This window comes from Cavia porcellus, unplaced genomic scaffold, assembly GCF_034190915.1.
Source record: "Cavia porcellus strain 051 isolate PalLab524CR breed Dunkin Hartley unplaced genomic scaffold, mCavPor4.1 scaffold_10, whole genome shotgun sequence".
Lineage (NCBI taxonomy): Eukaryota > Metazoa > Chordata > Mammalia > Rodentia > Caviidae > Cavia > Cavia porcellus.
The window spans coordinates 28537751-28558878 of record NW_026947493.1 but is presented as its reverse complement, the minus strand read 5'-3'; the positions used below and the strand labels follow the sequence as shown (position 1 = coordinate 28558878).

The 21128-nt window shown below is 44.6% G+C and overlaps 1 protein-coding gene across 4 annotated transcripts in view; it reads left to right on the top strand.

Moving 5' to 3' along the window:
- Ptprg (protein tyrosine phosphatase receptor type G) overlaps positions 1-21128 on the top strand; it is a 671458-nt gene that overhangs the window by 492302 nt on the left and 158028 nt on the right. For all 4 annotated transcript variants that reach the window (XM_003480132.4, XM_063257832.1, XM_013143912.3 and 1 more), the window contains exon 6: positions 8522-8588. In XM_003480132.4, the coding sequence (XP_003480180.2) occupies positions 8522-8588 (67 nt within the window). The remainder of the gene's footprint in view (positions 1-8521; positions 8589-21128) is intronic.

The following is a 21128-nucleotide window of genomic DNA, read 5'->3' as shown; positions in this document are numbered from 1 at the left end:
TGCTGTATACATGGCAGACATTTCAAGCAGTCCCTACACAGCACTTTCTGGATTTGAGTCTTTTATAAATGGAATGCCCCGAGCAGCTTTTTGCCTCGAGAGAACAAAAATGCAAAGGTGAGAGTTCATATCTAATGTGTTTTGGTTGAAGTCACTTGCTACACACAGAAACAGTCAGCTCTGCTTTCTCCCCTAAGCCTTTGATATTGTTGGGGCTTTTTGGTGCATGGCGGGATTATTAACAAGGGAAAGTCAGAGTTGTCTGGCATCACCACAATGAATCGAAAGAAACTTGCAGGCAAAGTCACTGAACCTGAAATAAGCTTCTTTTGCCCCAGGCCTCTCCAGATCTTGTACTTTTTTTCTTTCTTTTTTAATTCAAAGGTCATGACAATATCAGTATGAAATGGTTGGGATTATAGCTTAAGACTGTAGGTCATGCTTTGCTAGGGCAGAATTTCTTCTTTGCTTCTTTCTGGTTCAGGAGTACCCTTTGCTTTGAGAAGACTGGCAGTGGTAGGACAGGGGCTTCTGGGACACTGTTTAAGACAAAGAGCCTTAAAAATATAGCAAAGAGAACCAGCCATGTGGTCCCTATGGAAGCACCTTAGCCACATGCCCCAGCCTGCCTGCCACTCCCTCCTTGTGCTTTAGCTCTGAAATGCTGAGTGTTGAGTGAACTCAAAACCAGAGCAAATGGAATTGTATACCAGCTGGGGACGGTGTGATACTCATGAAGATGAGAAACCTCTATGGCAGTGATAGCTGAAGTAGCTTCTGGCATCACCTACAGCTGTGCAGGCCACACCTGAACCTGCTGGTGTCTGAGTAGGGCTGGTTTTTCCAGGAATGGAAACCACCAAGGCAGGTCTGTTGGGTGGACAGGGAGATGGGCACAGAGAATGCTTACTGTAAGTAGAACAGAGCACAGAACTCATTTCCTCAATGGCTTTTTCTGGCCATAGATCTCAGTTCCTTGTAGGTAATGTGTGCATTGACTTGTTTTCACCAGTACTCTTGCCTGTGGTGGAGGATTTAGGAATTTCTCATGTGCTGATGGAAAGTAGCCCCAGGAGTCTGGCAGGCACTGGAAGGGATGATGCTTCAGGCCAGACCCTTCCCCTCCACAGGGCCAGTTCTCCATCCAGGAACCTTGGTGGCGTTTGCATGTCTGTTAGAGAAGGCTCAGTGTGTGATCCTGGGAATTTGGAAGTCAGGTCTGAAGCCAATCTCCTGGCGAAGAATCTGCATTTGGTTACTTCAGCCCTGAAGACTAAGGAATTCTGCAGGGCCCCTTTCCCTTGCTGTGTCTCCTTCTATTTGCAAGGTGTTCATGCCTGCCTCTCTGACTTTATTACCTGGCAACTTGGGGTGCTAAATACACCCACACCTCTGATTCTGTTTTTCTGATCTTGACAAGCAAGAGAAAATAAAAAACTCTTGGCAATGTCAAAGAGAAAACAAATTGATGCATCCAAAACTGAGACTGTAATCTGTCCAGGAAGTAAAGTATTATTGGTGAGCACTAATAAGTCAGGAAAGGAAGGACATTTCCAGTGCAGCTCAGCAGTTAGTGGTTTAATGCTACAGTCCTCCTGAGCATAGACAGATTCCCTAAATTATTGACGTATTTGTCTGGTCAGTGCCCTAGTAAGAGCTAACTGAAGCGTAGTGGTGTGAAAAGAACCAGCTTATAAATCGTTTGTACCAGGAAGTTCCTAACAGCAATTTAGACCAAAATATAGTGAATGGTAACCAAGGTGTCGCATTCCGAGTGGAAGAGGCCACAGTATCCTCTGTGTGTAGCCATTTAGGTAAAAGATGCTGGCAGAGAGAAGGGGCTGATGTAAAATCAGATCTTGTAAAGGCGCTTGCCCGCTTCCTGCTTGGAGAGGTTGGTGTCTAAATCCACAGCAAGCTGCTGGGCGTAGGGGAGGATGGCTCATCATCTCTGCAGCTCAGGGCGCCTGCGTACAGGGCCTGGGCCCATGGTTTGCTCTGTTCCCCTGCAGCCGTGGTTAATGTCGTAGCCGTCTCCCCTCAGCAGGCATAAATCCTTTTTCTCACAAGAGGATATTGGCTGGATGTGACATTTATGGGACTAAAGGAGCAGCTGGCGATGTCAGATTCAAGGCAAGTAGGTTGTCGGGGCCATCCTATTTAGCAGATGGCCAGGGCTTGATAGATTGAAAATTACTAGGATCTAAGACAAAGGCCAAATGGCACGGGGGGTGGGGGGCAGGAAAATAAAATGGCAGCAGAGATCTGAAGGTGGTCGAATGCAGTGTGATGGGGCCTCCTGGCTCTGCTCCACTGGCTTTCAGGGGAGATAAATGGGGATCTCTTGTAGACCCTGGGTTCTGCAATATGTAGATTTTATATAGGTATAGATATGGATATAAATCGAATATAAATATACCTATACATGTATATATACACAATATAATGTATCATTACAGTACATATGATACTATAGAAATACAATATATAGACTCATATCTATATAGTATTGATAAACTGACTACTAGTTTCATAACTGGTTGAATCTGTGTGGTGAGCTATTATTTGAAGGTTAAATCTTCAAATACATTTCATCCACATGTATGTGTATTTGATCTGTAGTCCAGACGTACACACTGTAGTCCTCTGTGCTGCCAGTTTCTCTGTGTATTTTGGATGTATCTAAATACGGCTCGAAAGCTTAACCCACAACCCTCTGTCAGGTTTGTGTGCCATCCTTCCAAAGATGACTGATGCCACCAGAGCTGCTGGAGTGTGGAAGTGCCAGGAGCTCATTTCTGTGATGCGAGCATAGACTCTGTAGGGAGAGGGGTGTCTGTTTCTTTTAGTCCATTTGAAGCTCATTTGTGCAACCGCTGCCTCCTCAGTATATTACCGCATACCTCCTTTGATCTCAGAGTAGAAGGAAGCTAGTTTAAGAGCCAGGAAAAGTCCTCGTGTGGCTTTAAAAGAAGCAGCATATTACAAAACTGAGTGGATGTCAAATAAAACGTAAATTTGGATCTTTTGAAATTCGAGCTCAAAGAGGTATTACTCTGAGAGCCAAACACACTGAGAAATGTGGATAAAAATGCCATCGCTCGACATTCATTGAAAATTTGAGGGTTTAGGTTAACCTGTTGCCCATCTCTTTGCAGAAGCTGCTTTCATATTCAGCATTCTACTCTGAGCTATATTCTGTGCAAGAATGCTGTGAGATTGGATCTCTGCTGCACAGATGAGGGGGTGAAGCTTCAGAGGTGCTTGCTGATTCACAGTTCCCTTTTTTTCACCCTCTCTTGGCCTCCACTACCCCAGATGAAGAAGAGAATGTAAATTCAAGTTGCTAAAACAGTGTTCTCCACTATCATCAAATTAAAAGCTGCCCAAGTTGCTTAATTTCTGCTCAAAATTTTTTAAAGTGGCAAATTGATTGAAACAGTGAGTTATTATTTCAGTAGGGTTGTGCGTTACTGGAAAAAAAAAATCCACTTATTAGTATGTTGTTTGGATTTCCCATCCTGAGTACTGGAACCAAGACTCAGGCAGGAGAATGAGTTAAGTTTCTCTGACCAGCCAGCAAACTCCATTTTGTCTCCCTTTCTCCTCATCCATCTTAGGAGCCCCAGTGTGCACACCCAGCAGTAGAGGTCGTGCAGCTGAGTGGACAGTGTAGGCTTTCCACTTAGGGGGTTATTTAGAACAGAGGGTCAGATCTTTGAGCTTAGATGAGGCCAAGTCTGAGTTTTGCACACACAAATGGTATGATTTCAAGTGAACAGAAATTGAACTGGGATTGGGCCACCTGATTATTTCATCTTGTGTGATCTACAAATATTATCAAAGAGTGTCAGTCATGGAAGATTAGGAACACTTTCTTTCAGCCTTCGCATCATCAGACAAGACCAAATGCATTAAAGGTCCCCCTACCTATAAAACATCTCATTTCAGTGTGGATGGGACATGAGAGTACCACAATCTCCCTCATCTGCAGGAGAGGCCTGAAAACACAGATAGTGCTAAACTCCATATGTACTGTGTTTTTTCTCATATATACACAGCTGTGACAGAGTTTACTTTATATACAGTACTAGTCACAGTAACAGATTTACAATAATCAATAATAATAAAGTAAAACAAGTGTAACAATATACTATAACAAATTTGCCAGCATGAAGACTCTTGAATTTTGGGATTGCTATAAAGTATGGGTTCCTTGAACACAAGCACTGTGATATCATTATGGCTGGTCTGATAACCTCAGGGATTCTTCAGTGGTTAACAGACAGTGACCTGATACAGTGTGGATATGATGGGCAGAAGGATGATTTGGCTTCTAAACAAGGTAGAGCAGGATGGCATGTGATGTTATCATGCCACTCAGAACCACACACAACTTATAACTTGTTTTGTTTCTTAGCTTTTCTATTTAAAAGATTCAGGCCGCAGTTAACCATGCATAACTGAAGCTGCAGAAAAGAAAATCATGGATATGTGATGTTATGGATTAAAAACTGGTGGTCAACTTAATGCCAGCTGAATTAAATCAGCATGGTGCTGAGTGTAGATGTTTCACCTGAGGAAAGTTGCCAGCATAAGTAGAGATGTGAAGGAGAAGTGAGGCATTGTGGGTTTCTCTAAGTGTTGCTATTTGAGCCACTGGTTCTCCTGGAGGAGTTCATAATGACTAGCTTCCCCAGTGTGAGTTCAGCCATTGTCATTAGAGGAGCTTGGGACCTTGTTGATGAGAGTGGCTGTGGTTCACTTTGGGGGAGCTCTGGTCCTTACATCGAGCATTGCTTCCTGGCTCCAGAGAGGAAGACGTGTGCTGTTTAATCTCCAGGACAAACTCATCATGTAGGCTTCCTGGTATGTCCTCGACTGTTCTTATTGTCAGAAGAGCTCAGGACCTCCATGTCACTGAGGATGGCTGTGGTACTTGTTATGGCAACCTTGGTCTTTATTATGAGCGTAACTTCTTAGCTTCAATGTAGAACACTCAACCTACCAGCACAGCTCCTTCACCCTGCTGGCATAGTCTTTCTAGCTTCCACTGCTGACCTTTGGGTCTTCCCAGGATGGATCCATAAAACAGACTGGTGTAAGTCCTTCTCATGGGCTCTAGACCTCCAGTTGGACTCTTGGGAGGCACTGTCATGGGCTCTAGGTCTTCATCTGAACTCATACAGAACATTGTTGTGGGACTCAGGCCCTTGACCAAATATTCTATGTCTTTAGTGTTACAGATAGATTTCCTGCACTTTCTTGTGTTAAACTGTGGTGACCATCATGAATAATATTACAAATTCTGTGTCCTGATTTTAATTATTATCCTCACAACCCTGACTACAACATGGGAATTATGTATCTTGGAATTGTTGCATGGCTTATGATGGGTAACACAGTTTTGGAGGCCTATATAATCTCAGCAGGCTTGTAATATGCAGTCTTACTTATGCACCTCAAAGGAAAAGGTTTTACAATAGTAAAATTGTATTTGTTCAGAAAATTACTAATACAGCCTCTTATCCTTCTCCTCTAGACACAGTTTTAGAAGCTATGGTAAATTTTGCTGTAAAACAAATAATGCTGATTATTTAAAGCAACCAATCATTTCATTACTTGCTGATTCTGTGGAGTAGTGGATAGAAATGGCTGGGGCCATTCAGCTGGGTCTCCGTAGAGCATATGAGGACTCAGCTGGTTCCAGAGCCCTGTGTGGACACACTTACCTGCCTGGCTGTTGCACGCAGCAGGGACCTGGTAGTGACTGCTGTCCTTGCTTTCTGTGTGCTCTTGTCCTGCAGTGGGCTAACTTGGGATTCCTCACTTGATAGCCCTAGGGTTGGAATGCTCTGTGAGCTCCTCTCCCTAATTTCTCCCTAGCCAAAGCAAGTCATGTTCACAACTAGTTTCAAAAGGAGGTGAAATGGACACCCACTCTTGATAGAGAAGTGTCAAAATAGCAAGGATGGGAGGAATCTGGGGGCATTTTGATACCTCCTGCAGATAGTAGAGTCCCTGGCAGGAGCCCTTCTGCCAGGCCAAATAAGAGACCACTTGTGTTAATTCGTTTCCTGTCACTGTAAGGAAATACCTGAGGTAATTAACTTACAAAGGTAAAAGTTGATTTTTGGTTTACAGTTGTGGAGGGTACAGTCCTATTGCTTGCGCTTGAGTCAAGTGTAGCACCTTGTGGAAGCATGGGGCAGAACTGAATGGCTCATCTCTAAAGCCAGGGAGCCAAGAGGAAAGAGAAATTAGCTTCAGGCCTGCCAAAAGAAAAAAAAAAGTCCTGTCGAGGACACACTTACAATAACCTAAAGACCTCTCCCGAGGCCCCTTGTCCTAAAGGGTTCAGTACCTGGCAGCAGTGCCGTTCACAGGGCCTTTGGGGCACTCATCCAAAGCATAGAACTTCTTGTTGTCTATAACTTCAGTTTGACATGGGATCCTTTCCTAGCCTCTTATTTTAAAAATTTGTCTTCTGGACTTTGCAAGTATGGCTACATTTACTGGTTAGACTACCTTGTTTGCCTTCTTGAGTTGTGATTTCTTTTTTGTTCACATTTCAGTCAGTGACTTGCTGTGACACAGACACAGAATTTCTTCAGATTCCCTTTCGCTTTGGGATAATCGGTGAATGTTCACCTTGCAAGAATGTTTCATTCTTCAACTGGTGTATTAAACCCCTGGCTTAAGCTTCTTCTCCGGTGATCTGGAGGAGTGCTTAGCAACTGCAAAACTTATGTCTCTCTGATCCGTTATACCGGGTCCCTGTTCACAGATTTTTTTTTCTTCTTGTGTGTAGTGCTTATGACATACTTCAAGGTTTCACATTATTTTATTAATCTGTGAACATAACTGTGTCCTGTGGTAGCTGGGTTCTGAATCTGGCATAACTCGGGGCTACGGCCACTGAGAAATAATCATTCTTAACCCAAGAAGCATCTGTCTCACCAGGGTTTGTCAGCCTCACCCTCTGCTCTGCTGACCTACCCAGTCTGGCAGTTTTCCTTGGGGATACTAGTCCCTGTTACAGAGTGCTAGCAGCAGTCCTGGCCTCCAGCCATTTGATGCTAGTAGTGCCTCCTTCTCCTCCTCTTCTCTCTTTCTCTCTCTCTCCCCCTCTGCCTCCTTCTCTTCCTCCTCCTCCTCTCTCTCTCCCTTGCCTCCATCCTTACTTCTGAAAGTCACAGTCACTTACCCCCTTAGAGAGCAGAATGGCCCTCGGCTGACAACCCCACTGCTTTCCCTGGAGCTGCTGAAGCATAGGTCAGGAGGGAAGGTGTGACTCTCGTGGGCTATCATCAGAGAGAGCAAGCCAGGTGCGGCAACCCAGCAAAGAGGCTGTAGGGTGGTCGAGCGGGAAGGAGTGTGTTAACTTTCACCTAGGCTCTGGATTCCTCAGAATTAACTAACTTGAAACGTCAAAGTGAGTCTTGCTACACTTTGAAAGGTTCATCAATATCTCAACTTCATTACATTAGAAGTGGATTAGTGGTAAATACTACCCCTGAGTGGGGAGCGAGGGGGCAGGGGCTATGCTGACCACAGATAATGGATTTTGAGAAGCTCTTTGTTTTGGAAAAAATTAAACATTAAAAATTAAACATAAAAGTGGAGAAAATATATAATGACCCATCCTGTACTCATCATCCAAGGTCGTAAGTGATGGATGGATTAAAGCCTTGTCTGGCATCTGTGCCTCACTCTCGCCCCCTGCTGTCCACGTGGGTTATGTTGAAGCAGATTCCTGGCGTCTTTTCATTTCATTTGTAAACATTTCAGGGTGTATCTAAGAGAAAGTACCTAAAAATGATCATTGTAATATGCTGGCGAGATTTCCATCTTCTAATGTGGACAAGAATGAGAATTTCTGCTATGTCAGAAAGAAAAGGGAAAGTCAGTGAGATGCAGACCAAATATGATCGGCTTTGGGGGAGTCAAAAGGCCCAGAAGAACATGAAGGTGGGGATGCTGTCTCTTGGAGCTGCGCTCCCTGCTGTCTTGCTTTAAGCAGCTCTTACAGCTGCCCCATCTGCTGTGGGACTTTTCCCAGGGGGTTGAGGTTCTTAAAAAGGTGAACAGGCTGGCAGGGAACTGATGCATTGTCTAAGAAGGGGGAAAAACGTCACCCGAAGGTACTGAAATATTCAGTCAATGATGGATTGCTCACTGATGACTTTCAGTGACTTTTTAGCTGATCAGGGCCCACTTTTAATAAAACAAAGCAGGGAGAAATTCTGTAGTTGCGTTTTAAGATTTCACGAGGATGATGGTATTTCTCTCCTGTTGTAATATATTCTGAGAAGTTTCTTTCTTTTGATTTAGACCTCCTCCCTTGATTTTATTATGTCATAAATCTCTCCCATTTGGTGAGAGTCCTGGTATATGTGAGACCTATGAAACTCGCTAGATAGCATCTATTTCCACCCCCCTTCTTTTTGGAAGATTAAACTGAGGTTGTTGTATTTGATGCTGGGATAGATTTAACCAATCATGTTTTCTTTACATGTAGGTCAGTCCAAGGGACAATTCTGCACTGGATCCTATTATCCACGGGTTGAAGGGCGTCGTCCATCATGGTAAGTCATCCACATACACTTCTTTGGCTGGAATGCGAAGGGCTCAGATCTGCACCTAAGAGAACCAGGTTATCTTGCAGAGGACAGAGGATGACATTCATTCCTCATCCGCTGATGCTGAAGGGCACTAGACCCATTATTTGATGGGTAAAGAGCACACCCATACATTACCTGCAAATGGATCTGGGGTAGCAGCCATTTGTTTCCCTTCAGGTACTGCTTCGAATGCCTGTGTTGTAAATCACGCTGCCCTGAGATACACTATATTCTTAATGTTGAGCCTGCCATTTGTCTCATCTCTCTCTCCTAAAAATACCCTTCTTTGAAGTATCTTTGCACTTATAATTTTTATTTGCCTCTGAGATTTAGGGGACAAAACTAAGTAGCCAAGACAAGCCATTAAACATAGTAGCATGATGCTCGGCATTGTCGTGCAACTGGCAGAACAGGAAAGTCAAGGCGGATGTTCGTGTTAGACACCTTATCCTCGGGCATAAAGCTAGGAGAGAAAGGAAGATAGATGGGTTCTGTCTTTTCCAACTGGTTTTTATTGGAGGAATTTCGCTGCAACTTTATTATCAGCAATGCATCATTAGCCATGTATCAGGATCCTCTGATTTCAAAAGTACCCTTGTCACAGTGAGGTGTGGAGTCTGGCTCTAATGTAATGATTTGCAAAGTTTTAATAATCTAATTAGAATTCCACAGACATTGACAGAAATAGCATTAGTAACCATAATAAATTTTCCTGCAGTCCCACAGCTGTGATAAAATGCCTTCACACCTTTTGGAAGGACTGTCTTTAGACATAAGCCAACTCCATGGAGTTTAACAAACTCCCTGTCTTCCGGGGAAACTAGAAGTTGTGAGGGTTCGATCAAGTAGGTTGTGGATTAATTGTTCTATTCTTAAACCTGCTATCATGCAACAAGTAACAATAATAAAGCAAATACAAGTCGAAACAACAAAAAAAAAGTCAAAACATTGGGCCACTAGAAACATCCACATCCCCCACAGCTTTTCACTGGAGGAAGCTTTCTCTGATCCTTCAGGATCCCAAATCTCAGCATCAGTCTAGGCACTCATGACTTTCAGGAAGGCTTTGTCCCCAGAAGACCCACATAATGCCGTCGCCACAGGAAGGGGCATATGAGTTTTGAGAGGAACTCAAACACTGAATGCAAGCCTGTGGGCATATTTTACCTGGCTCTAGAGAGTCGCAGGGGCCTAAGATGTGGCTTCAATTCTGCTGTCTAACTGGGAGGTCAGGGGAGACCTGTAAAAATAATGACCTGCAAAGAAAACTTATTTGTGTGACAAAACTACATTGCCTGCCCCGGCTCTGTGCAGACAGGGAGTGGGAGACTCAGTGTCACTCTCTGGGGAAGAGAAAGATGGGAGGCCCTACCTGCTCTTCCTTCTGCCAGCTCAGGATGGTACCTGCTGGCCTTGGCTGTTCCTGTCTCCCCTGCTGGTGCCACAGTGCCTGCCTTCTATGTCAGGTCTGTTCGGATCACGACTCCTTGGAAAGTTCTTTCTTAATTAGCCTTTGACATTTCCCTCCTGTCACTCTCCCACATCTCCCAGATTTTTTCTTCATTGCACATCAGCGCCCTGGAAGGATCTGAGGTGTTTGGTCAGGGTTAGCTCCCCAAGCCACCCCTCAGAGGAACAGTAAGCTACATCTGTGTGGTGACTGCACCTGGCCAGTGGGGGTGCTCCATGAAATGATCAGGTCAAGGAATGGTCCAGAGGTGCAAGTAAAAACGTTGAGATGCAAAGCTGGATTCAGGGGGTAGAAAAAGCCCACTCAGGTTTCTCTCTGCTGGAGATGAGAAGGAATGCGAGTTTTCTGAAAGGAAACACTCTTAAAACAGTCAAAGGGAACTTTTGTGGGAGCTAGGACATCTTCTCTTGAAAATCCCTTGAAGGATTTGCATGACCTGTTAGTTTGAAGGAGCATAAATAATTGTACCTTTCACAGAGTCTCTGGCTCAGGAATGATGATAGAAATGTGTAAGGAGAAAAAATCAGTATGGACTTCTGTGGCAGTTTGGAAATGGTTTCTATTTCTTCAGCTCTGGGAATCATAGCTTAGCATGTTAGTTTCTCATTCATTAAGTGTCTTCTTTTTTGGTGGACAGAATCTTACATGTTCCTTCAGATGAATCAGAATCATCCGTTTCAAGAAGGCTGATGTCCCTCTCCCTTTTCACTCCCCTGACTGTTCCAAGGCAGAAAGCTATCAGGAAAGGATAAATAAAATAATCACCAAATGCCCTTCAAATAATGCCCCCCAAACGAGGCTCCTGTAAGGAGCTTTTCTTGTCAGACCACAGCAGTGGAAGCTGGGGCTGGGACGAGGTCAGAACTTTGCTAGCACAGTAGCTTCCCCACCTGAACACTTTATCCCAGGTCTCACCTTTGGGGTACTGCTTCCTTTTTCTCCTGCCCTAGGACACTCATCATTTCCTATTAAACTCAGGACAAAGTCCTAGGACAGCTGGACTCACTGTAGGCCCGTAGCAGAAATGGAAGTGAGAAACGCAATTTGCAAATATATATTGACTGCTGGGAGTGAGGATCCTACAGTCAAGAGTAATGTAGAAGCATCTCCAGGTCCAGAGGACACAATTACAGTGTCATTCCCCAGCCATGATGAAATGGCTAGAAAGAAGCTCACTCCTGCTGGGAAATGCCAGGTGGTACGCCCTTTAGAAAGTCAGTGTCACACATGATCCTTCCCAAGAGCAGTCAGCACATCCTTAGGTATATATACCCAAGAGAATGTCCACAAAAAGGCCTGTGTGTGGGAGCCCCCACTGGAAGGCTTCCCAGCGCCCCCTAGTGGAGGTACAGCTACACAAATTGCAGCAGTGTCATACCGCTGGGATAGTATTCAGCAGCTGGAAGCGGTAAACTGATTTACCCAGAAATAAAAGAGCAAATGTTCTGTGGTCCCACTTAGGTCAAGTTCAAGAACAGGCCAGACCAATCCATGCCAATAAAATTCAGGAGAATGGAAAAGGGACACAAAGGAATACTCTTGGGTAGTGATAACAGCACACATTTTATCTAGAGGATGGTTTGATAAATATGATAAATTATCACATTGTCCGTTAGATTTGTACATTTGACTTCTTGTAAGAACAGACTGCGTATATTATCTATTAACTTCTAAAAGATATCCTGCCTAAAGAGCTTTTAAAAATACCCACCAGCTTATATCAGATAGTCAGATGTTAAACATACTAAGTGTCAACCATGGATTTGTGCTAGACATCATGGTCTCTCAATGCACCATGGAGCTGGGTGACTTCTTCTTTTATAGGGTGGCAAAAGGTGTTACAGTTCACAGTCAAAACAGGTAGTGATCGGCATCAGTAGGATACTCAGCCCGTGCTTTCCTGTGGGGCTCACATTGTACCAAGTGGCTCATAGCAGACAACGAGGGGAGTGACGGCACTTTGCCAAAAAACTCTCTTGATCATACAGTTCCTTCCCTGGCCCGTAGTCGGTGAGCAAAGAGAACAGCCAGCCAGACAAGGGTGTTGCAGTTAAAAGTGTTCAGGAAAGTGCTATCGCTTCGCTCTTACTGTGAAGCCATGTGGTGCACAGTGAGCCCCAAGGAAAGCACTGTCTGGACATCTTATTTTCTGAAGTCCTCCTGGAGTTTAGGAAAGGAAATCAGAAACAGAAGGGTGGGGCGATGGCCCGGAAAGGAGAAGACTCATTGCGTCCTCACTGGTGGTGCTTACTCCGCACCAGGGAGGGCGTAACAGCCTAGAAGGCAGTGCCCACTCCTCTGGATTCAGCAGCCCTGGTCCTCATGTCACAGACTTCCAGGTGAAGCAGGCAGTGACTGGATAACATGTCTTGGGTCACACCTTGAGAAGTCACTCAGCCTAGACACAAGCCAGGGTCTTTACAACCTTGGCTGTTGTTACTTGCAGCCCAGCACCCCTCTTTCTCTGCCAGCCGCCCCTGATTGAGTCAGATCGGGTGGGCTCTTCTGAAGGCTCAGTGTTCACCGGGACTGTAATCTGTCGTTACTCTGGCAGCATTGTGACTGTCGCTGGTGGGTAAGATCTTGAAATAAATTCTCCGTCTGAGGCTATGTGGGTAGCATTTTTGAAAATACCTTGTATGAACTTCGAAAGAGGACCATTCTGAAACCAAGGGCTTTGGGAAGAGATTAATCCAGCAAGCAGAAACGGTCATTGGTATCATTATTGTTCACCAGGGAGGAGACAGATCAGAGGTGAGCTGAGGTTTGTGGGGTTCTTGTCTGCTTTGCATATGTGGGCTTAGGGTTAGGGTCCATTCCCCCTCCCACCACATGAATGTTCAGGAAACGCAATGAGGAGTAAGATTTCCTCACTCTTGGGGAGATTTTAGTCTCCTGCAGAATGTTTTCTCTTGTTTTTCCTTTTTTTTTTTTCTCTATCCTTGGCATTCTTGGCACTGCAAAAACTAATATTATCTACCTGCAGAGTAACTTTCATGTGTTCACAGAAATAAGCAGGAGTCTTGTTATTTTAAAATTCATCTCCTTTGACTACAATACAATAAATTGTTTTGGATCTGAATTCTACCTCTGAAGCTCAGAGCTGTGTGATCCTCTACAAGTGGCTGAGTCTACTCTAACCTGGAATTTCCACTTGTGAAAAAAGGCTGAGGGTCCACCTCATGGGTATCACTGCTGAGTGCACCGTAAGAGTGAAGAGGGTGTGTGGTGTGCCACGTGTCCGTGGCCCTCTCAGTCAGGGTCAGCAGACTAATCTGTGAGCCAAATCTAGCTCACTCCTTGCTTTTGTAAAGTTTTATTGTCACACCTACTTGTTTGCGGAGTGTTCATGCCTGCGTTAGAAGAGCAGAGTTGAGTAGTTGTGACCGGAGATTGGCCTGCAGAGTCTAAAACATTTACTCCCTGAGTAAATTTTACAGGGAAAGGTTTGCCCCTGGGCTTCATCTAAATGGTGGTCACTGTAGCTGCTCTTTTAATACTGTGTGCTCGCTAGTGGTTTATGTTGGGATGGTGGGAATACCCACTCAGATCATTACTCAGACTTCTCAGAGATGCGCTGTAGCTTTAATCTATGCCAAATAATTGTGTAAACCAAGTGTGTTTTAACAGAATTATTGAGGGTTCTGTTCCAGTGTTTACCTTACAGAAAGAAAAAAGTTCAAATTATTTTTTCCCTTTTGAATGGGGAAACCAGTGCTATGCTATCTACAGCTCACTGGTAATTCCAAACATTGTAACATGTACAAAATTTCCCCTTTGAAGTTTATGTTTCTTTCACGTAATCATATGGAACTTTCCTGAAACGTGCTGTAAATATGCAGCCCTTGGTCCAGGCTATTTGGCTCATATCTCTTTGGATTCAGGAAACACCAGTGTTTATCTGGCAACTTTTGATCTTGAAATCTTCTGGAAGCAAGCATGCTTAAGCCATTTCCACAGTTTCCTGGACTTTAAGAGTATCAAAACCATCACCTACCATAGATATAATGTCTTTGTTTCTTTTATTAGCAAAAGCCAGGAAATGGGATGCTGTGCAACTATTTTATCACCAACAGCATTGTTAGCAGTGGTGTTAAGATAGGACTTCAAAAATGATTCCTTTTAGATTAGATTTGGATGTGAGGCTGGTTTTCATTTGGTCAGTCTTCCTCTGTCATTTGAGCAGGAATTTGGGAGCCCAGGGAGACGCCTTTTTCCTGGTTTTTTCAGTGAGAGAGTGAAGAGTAGGTGTAAAATACCCCTGAAGAGTCTCCCCGGAAAGTACTCACTGCCCTGCTGCAGGCTGCCTCCTGCTGTCCTTCAGTGCTGTACGGATGTCACTAGGTATAGGACAGGCAGGGTCTCAATGCCTGCAAGCGCACAGGGCTGACTTTGAATACAGTTCTTTGTGCCACGTGGCAAGTCACGTGACCTCCGTGTGGCTCAGTGAGTTGAGGGAGTAATAGTGCATCCTTCCTGGTTCGCACCAAGAACTCCATGACTTGCTGTCCACGTTGGCTGGGGTGTGGTGAGCCCTGAGTGGTCGCTGGACCTGCACACCCCCCATCTGCATCATCAGTAGTGTTTCGGCTTAGCCGGAGCACAGGGGCTGCTGGCGGGGAGCGATTGTGAGCTCCAGGTTCTGCTTTCATCACCACCGCGCCGCTGGAATAGAGTGTGTGTAACCTGACTTAGTTACCCATATGTTAAGTGAAATAAGGCGTTAAGTATTACGTAGTTTCTCTTATCTGAGAAACCCAAAGTATAAATAAAGAGCAAAATAAAAGATTCTGGAAGAAGAAGCAGGGAGCTAGAGCTCTTGTAAATGTGAAAGGGACTAAGATGGAGGGAAGGGGCGGAAAGGGGAAGGGGACTAAGAAGAATTAAGATGTGTATGTACACGTGCTCGTTCCTCAAACTGACTAATCCTTCCTGTATATTATAAACATGCACTGATACAACTAAAAGACTATAAAGGAAACGATGAAAGGGATAATGATAGGAAGATGATCTAAGGTAGTTTGTCCTTTTGCAGGCAAGGGAAAGAGTAGTAACCAAAAACCAGAGAGAGGTGCAGAGACATAGCATTCATCTCTCATCTGTTGGCCCTGACCATGAACCTGACCCTGCCCAGGTTCATTACATTTTTATTTTGTCTCAGCAGCACTATAGTGAGCGAAGATTCCCTACTCCCATTTTACAGATCGGTAAACTGTTACAGTAACATTAGCTGATTTACTCCAGCTCATGCAGTAGATCACGACTTGAACCCAGGTGTGTCAGACTCTGAGATGCATTTCTTTCCACTTTTCTGGGTCAGGTTCTGACTTCCAGCATCAGCAACTTCCTGGTTATTGTCAAAATCACTTAACTGCTATGTACCTCGTCTCTCTTTTAAGAATTAGCTCATTGCCTAGTGTCAAAAGGAACCTGCAGCAATGTGCGTATCATATCAGCTGTGTCACCAGTACCTTGTAGGGTAGACAGGAAGAGGAGCTGCTGTCACTGTGCGAGTCCACATAATTTAAATGCCATCCGTGTTTCCTTAATTGTTGACAAGACTGCGATCTTTATGTACTTTCTCTTTGGAAACATTAATGTCAATATACATCTTATTCAAACATCAACCCTTAAATCAAAATGCCATACTTGGCCAAATGAAACCATTAATAAATCAAGGAGACCAGCTGTCTTGGAAACGGTGGAACATCATGACTTTGGCCCCACCCTCCTGGGGGTTTGAATTTAGGAATCTCGTTTCTTCTGGTGGGCACTCTCTGTCTCTCCCCAGGTACCCTTCCCCAACCCCACAAGAGCCCGGTTATTTATTTCATGGCATGACCTTTGGGATTTTCTCTGAACTGAGTCTGTAGGAAAGGTGGGAGGCATATATTTAATGCTCTGACCCTTGGTAGAGTGTGTTTCAGAGGCAAAAATAATCTCTGCTCTAGCCCCCCACGTAGTCTGCCCTGTTGAGGTTCAAATGATACTGCTTATTGATCTCCTTTTCTGAGCACCACATTTTTCACATAGGAGCAGAGACTGGCAAACTTTTTGTGCAAGGAAAAGGCTAGCAAATATTTTAGACTTTGCCAGCCATAGATTTTCTTTTGCATTTGCAGTCCCAAAGCAGCCACAGACAATACATAAACAAATGGGCCTGGCTGTGTTCCAGCAAAACTTAATTTACAAAAGCAGGCATGGGGCCAGATTTGGCTGGTGTGCCATAGTTGGCCCGTTTTTGATTTAGAGTTACTTAGCGCCTTCATCTAACTCAGTTTCAGCCATGTGTAAAGGATCTGCTTTATGAAGCCCTGTCTCAGGAGCCATAGCTACAGGCAGGAGACATGGTCTTGCTATAAAGAGCCCCTAGGCTGCTAAGAGACCAGTTCTAACCAGTCACATAGACTGGGAGACCCAGGCCTGTTCAACTCATGACCTCCCTAGAGGCTGCTCCTGCGTGACAGATTATGAGGCCATTGGAGGCCGTGTGCTCTGTGTGTGAACTGGGAGAGACGGGAGCGCATACTGAGGGGTGCAGGCTATGATGGGTAAACTGAGGCTGGAGCTCAGTCCACATAAACAAGTAAGAGCTCATGCTCTCACTGGTTCTGTGAGCAGCCTTCACTTCGGTTGTGTTGAGCAAGCTCGGCTACACCCTCAGCTTCTGCTAGACCCTCACAGCGGATGGAGCCCTGCTGGGTCCCATCAGTGTCCCAGCTCTTCAGTTCTGCAACTCATTTCTTTCCGTTTTAACAAATCTCAACTCAGGGTACATCTTTGGGTTGGTATCAAGTAATTTCTTAATTAGTAATGTGAAGACGTGACGAGATTTGAAATAATGATGGTGATTTGTCTCGTAAAGAAATAGAGTGCATCTAGGATTTCTCGGTTACTTAAAATAAGCCAACTGCCCCTGTGCTGTCTGTCCCTTCTCTGTTTTTTTCATGTGCCGATAGGCATCTGTTTTGCTCCCGGAAGTGTTTTAGATGCTGGGGATACATATAGTCCTTATGGATAATCGGACTCTTAGTGCAGACAAGACAACACGTAAACAGACATGGGAGAGAAGTAGATGGATGTAGATGTTAAGAGCAGACGGGGGTGGGCAGGTGCCCAGGCAGTAACACTGAGCAGAGACCCAAAGAAGAATGGGAGGAAGGCACAGGTGGTGGGTGGGCAGGAACAGCGTTGTAGGGCGAGGGCCAGCAAGCACAGTGGGCAGGTGACGGGAGGAGGACCCAAGCCGGTTAGCTGCAGGGCCTCAGAACCAAGGGAAGGAGTCTTGATTGTACTCTCTATGCCACGGGAACAAAGTGAGCCATAGTGAAACCTACCAAAGGCTTTTAAGTGAGCAGCATTTCTTCATTTGATTGGGTTTCCTGGGCTCCATGTTATAAGGACAGAGCCCAGGGATTCAGAATGAGGAACAAAGAGTTCCAGCCTGGGCCCTGGGAGGCGCAGCTACCTTCCTCCTGTCACTGTGTGACCTTGGCCAGTTTCTTTCCTTCTCTGAACATCATTTGCCTCGCCTGTCACATGAAAAAGAACCAGAGTCCTTGGGCCGCATTTCAGATCCACACTCCTGTGTACTCATGGGTGCGTCACTGAGATCGCCTGTGTGGGGTCTGTCCATCGGCTGCTTATCCTTGGAGGTCACTGCCCTTGGTCGCTTACCCTGGTGGATGGCTGCATCTGGGGTGCAGATGCAGCCCTGTTGCCCTGTCGTGGCTTCCCTCTTGTCCTCCTAATGAGCTTTGCTAATCCACACTTCACGAGAGAGAACAGGTGTCACTGCTTGTCATTCTGTCCTCAGATAACCTCCCTGAGGCCACACTGCTAAGCCCAGATGCCGACCCTCAGGCTGGGTCTCCTCCTGTCTTCTGTCCTCTGTCCCTGTGCTTGGTGAAACCCTGTCACAGTTGGCAGTCTAGATTCCTCTCAAGGCACACAGGACACGCATGACAGCTCCAGCCTTTACCCTGAGCTGCAGGCTCCACGTCCGATGCTCACCTCCCTGTGTTACCTTTGCAGCATTTTTATTCAACTAGCTGGTGGCTGGCTTTCCCCACTGTACCTGTGAAATCCAGGACTTTTAAAGTTTTCCCCTCACTTTTCCTATGGCTCACTTTGCTCCAGCCATGCACCATTAGGGGTGGTTTCCTTCACACTGGCTTTTTTCTATCTGGGCTGTTGTTCTCCCTTGCTGATTGCATAGCTCTGGCTTCCTCACTGCCTTCAGACTTCAGGTGTGATGCTGCAATCTCAGTGGCACCTTCCTTAAAATTGCTGTTTTCAGAACAGTGGTCAGGCTGGACCTCAAGAGAAGTGAATCATTTGAATATGTCTCAGTTGTCAGCAACTGAAGAACATTTGGCCTTGAATGGAAGAATAACAGAGTGTTCTAGGTAGAGCAAAAGAGCCAGTGCAAAGGCCCTGGGGTAGCATGCTCACAGGACACAAAGAGGCCAGGGTGGCTGCGTCTAAAGAGTGGAAAGCAGACTTGGATGAGCCTGTGGAGGATGGAGGAACTTGCTGATAAGGTCCTCCTAGAAACTGGCTGCTCCAGTGTGAGCACAAGACCAGCAGCATCAGCAGTATTAAAATGGGAATCTCAGTTCTTACCACAGATGTGCTGGGTAAGAATCCACACTTGTTGGGCTTCACACTGAATTCTATGCACAGCAAATCTGAGCAGCATGGTCATAACTCTTGCTCCATTTACAGTGACTCCTACCCACTCCTGTCTGCTGTCTCTCTACTTCCTAGCGCAGACCTAAGGCCAGTCCTGCCTGGTGATCTGAAGGATTTAAGTAAAAGTTAATTGCTTTTCCTTAAAAAAAGTTAAATAAATAAAATAAAGGTAGGAAGGGGCCAAAATAGAAACTTGGGCTATCACACACTTCTCTAAAATTGGTTGCCTCTTATTTTGGGGACATCGCCTATTTTCTCACCTCAAAAACGACCATGCTCTGTCTGACTGCCTACCAAGGTAATGTAACAGGTTGTTCATTGTGTGTTCACATGCGTGTGTGTTCACTCTCATGTCCAATTCTTGATGACTGCATCTCTCTTTTACAAAGCACTTTCTTTTTTCCTGTGTAGCCCAAGTATTGAAAACATTAAGTTATATTAACACCAAAAAATCCAATCAATCAGACAATTATCATCTAATGTTTTAATGATCACATTTTTAATCCAATTATGCATGTTTGAATCTTTCAAATTTTCTTTAATTAAAAATTTCCTCCTGGCACTGCTGTCAGAAATAAGCAATTGAACAGAATCAGCCAGATATAATTTAATGTTGAAAGGAAGCTGCGCGGTAACCGGGCCTCGCTGGCTTTAGTGGCTGACCGTGACTTTACAGCCCTCATACAAAATTTCCTAATTGATAAGAAAAATTTAATCATCTTCAGATTTACTCCGTTTGCATTCAAATAAGGTATTCCTTTTTCTAAGTAAACCTCCTTTAACTGATTATTCATATTGTCGTTCAAAATGCTGAAAAATGAAAGACAGAGCTGGGTGAAATGTAGACTACTTAATACAGTGTGTATTTAATATAAAAGTCATGCATTATTCATTTTTGCAATTTGAATAACTTTGAATTTAGCGTCCCTGTTCCTCATCTTTTTCTTTGACGAACAATTAATTATTAAAATATAATATTGTCTGCATACAGCACCCAGGATCCTTGAAAGTGGAATGAGGTTCATGGCTTTTCAGCCCTTTTATCGAGCAGTGCACAGTACCTGCTCATGATGGGGTAATGGAATGAGCGGAGGGATAAGTACAGTGTTTCCAATATTTTTCTTAACTGGTAAGTGGCTGGAGTAGGGATGTTTTGAATTGAAAACACTAATTGGGAGAGAAGCTGGGAAAGGACTGCTCTGGTGGAGTGGACGTGGAGCGCACTGCCATCCTGCATACCCCAAGATGGATTTCCTGGTACTTCTGTATTTGCCTTTTGCTGGCCATTTCCCTATCTCCTGAGTAGCATCCATTCCTTTAGCCTGTGGAATTGCCTTACAAAGCTCTTGACATTTTACAGATGAGGAAACAGTTTCAAGGGCACCAGATAACTTGGCTATGGGAGACCAGTTAGGATTTACATTCCAGGGATGGAGCTCTGCCCACCCACCTGTTTTCTAAGTGCTGTGTTATGCAGATGGTGTTCAAGAAGCCTCTGATTTCAGCTGGAGTGTGTGACTTGTCCGTTCTCACCTCCCCCTCCCCCACTGTAGTCAGAATTCCCCGTGAAGATGCAGGACCCCAAAGATGCTGTATATTTCTGAAGGTGACAGCAGTGTGCCTTAGGACACTCTGCACCCATTGTCAGCTGGGCACTGCCTGGGAGACAGAGCAGGCTGTAAGATATCTGGAAAAAATCAGTGTACACTGATGTTCTATTTGAACTTAGAAAACTCAACCGGGAAAAACGCCTGGAAAGTTAATTCTGTAATGTAATGTTCACAAAATAAACATCATTCAAGCATGTGGCCAATTCCCCTGCTTGACCCTTGGCAGTCTAGCTGTGGCTCACCACGTTGCCTTTCCAGAAGTTTGGGGCCCTTCCTGACACTTCCATTAAAATAGAGTGTACAGGATAGGGGCTGAGAGCTAAATCTACCCACTGCCTGCTTTTTTTGTGGCTCTTAAGCTAAGAATCCTAATTAAATGAAATGCTATTTCCCCACAAAAAAATTTATTTTCTTCTCATTAAGTATATGTATGTTTTGAAGATCATATTTAGTTTTTACTAATGTTTTCCATGTTGTTAATAAGGTTGTAGAGGTGAATTTGTTATGTAAGTACCTATGTAATGTCTTTGATTTCACCTCTTGCCTCATAAAACCTAAAATCTGTCAGATGCTTTGCTGTAAAACATGAAATCAGCCAACCTGCTAGCTCTGGGATAAGAGCTTGCCTTGATTAAACCAGGGCTTACCCTGGGCTCAGAGCTGTGTTAGACCGTTCATACCGAAGATTGCAAATTTTAAAACTTACTCATGAAATTCATACATGTTATC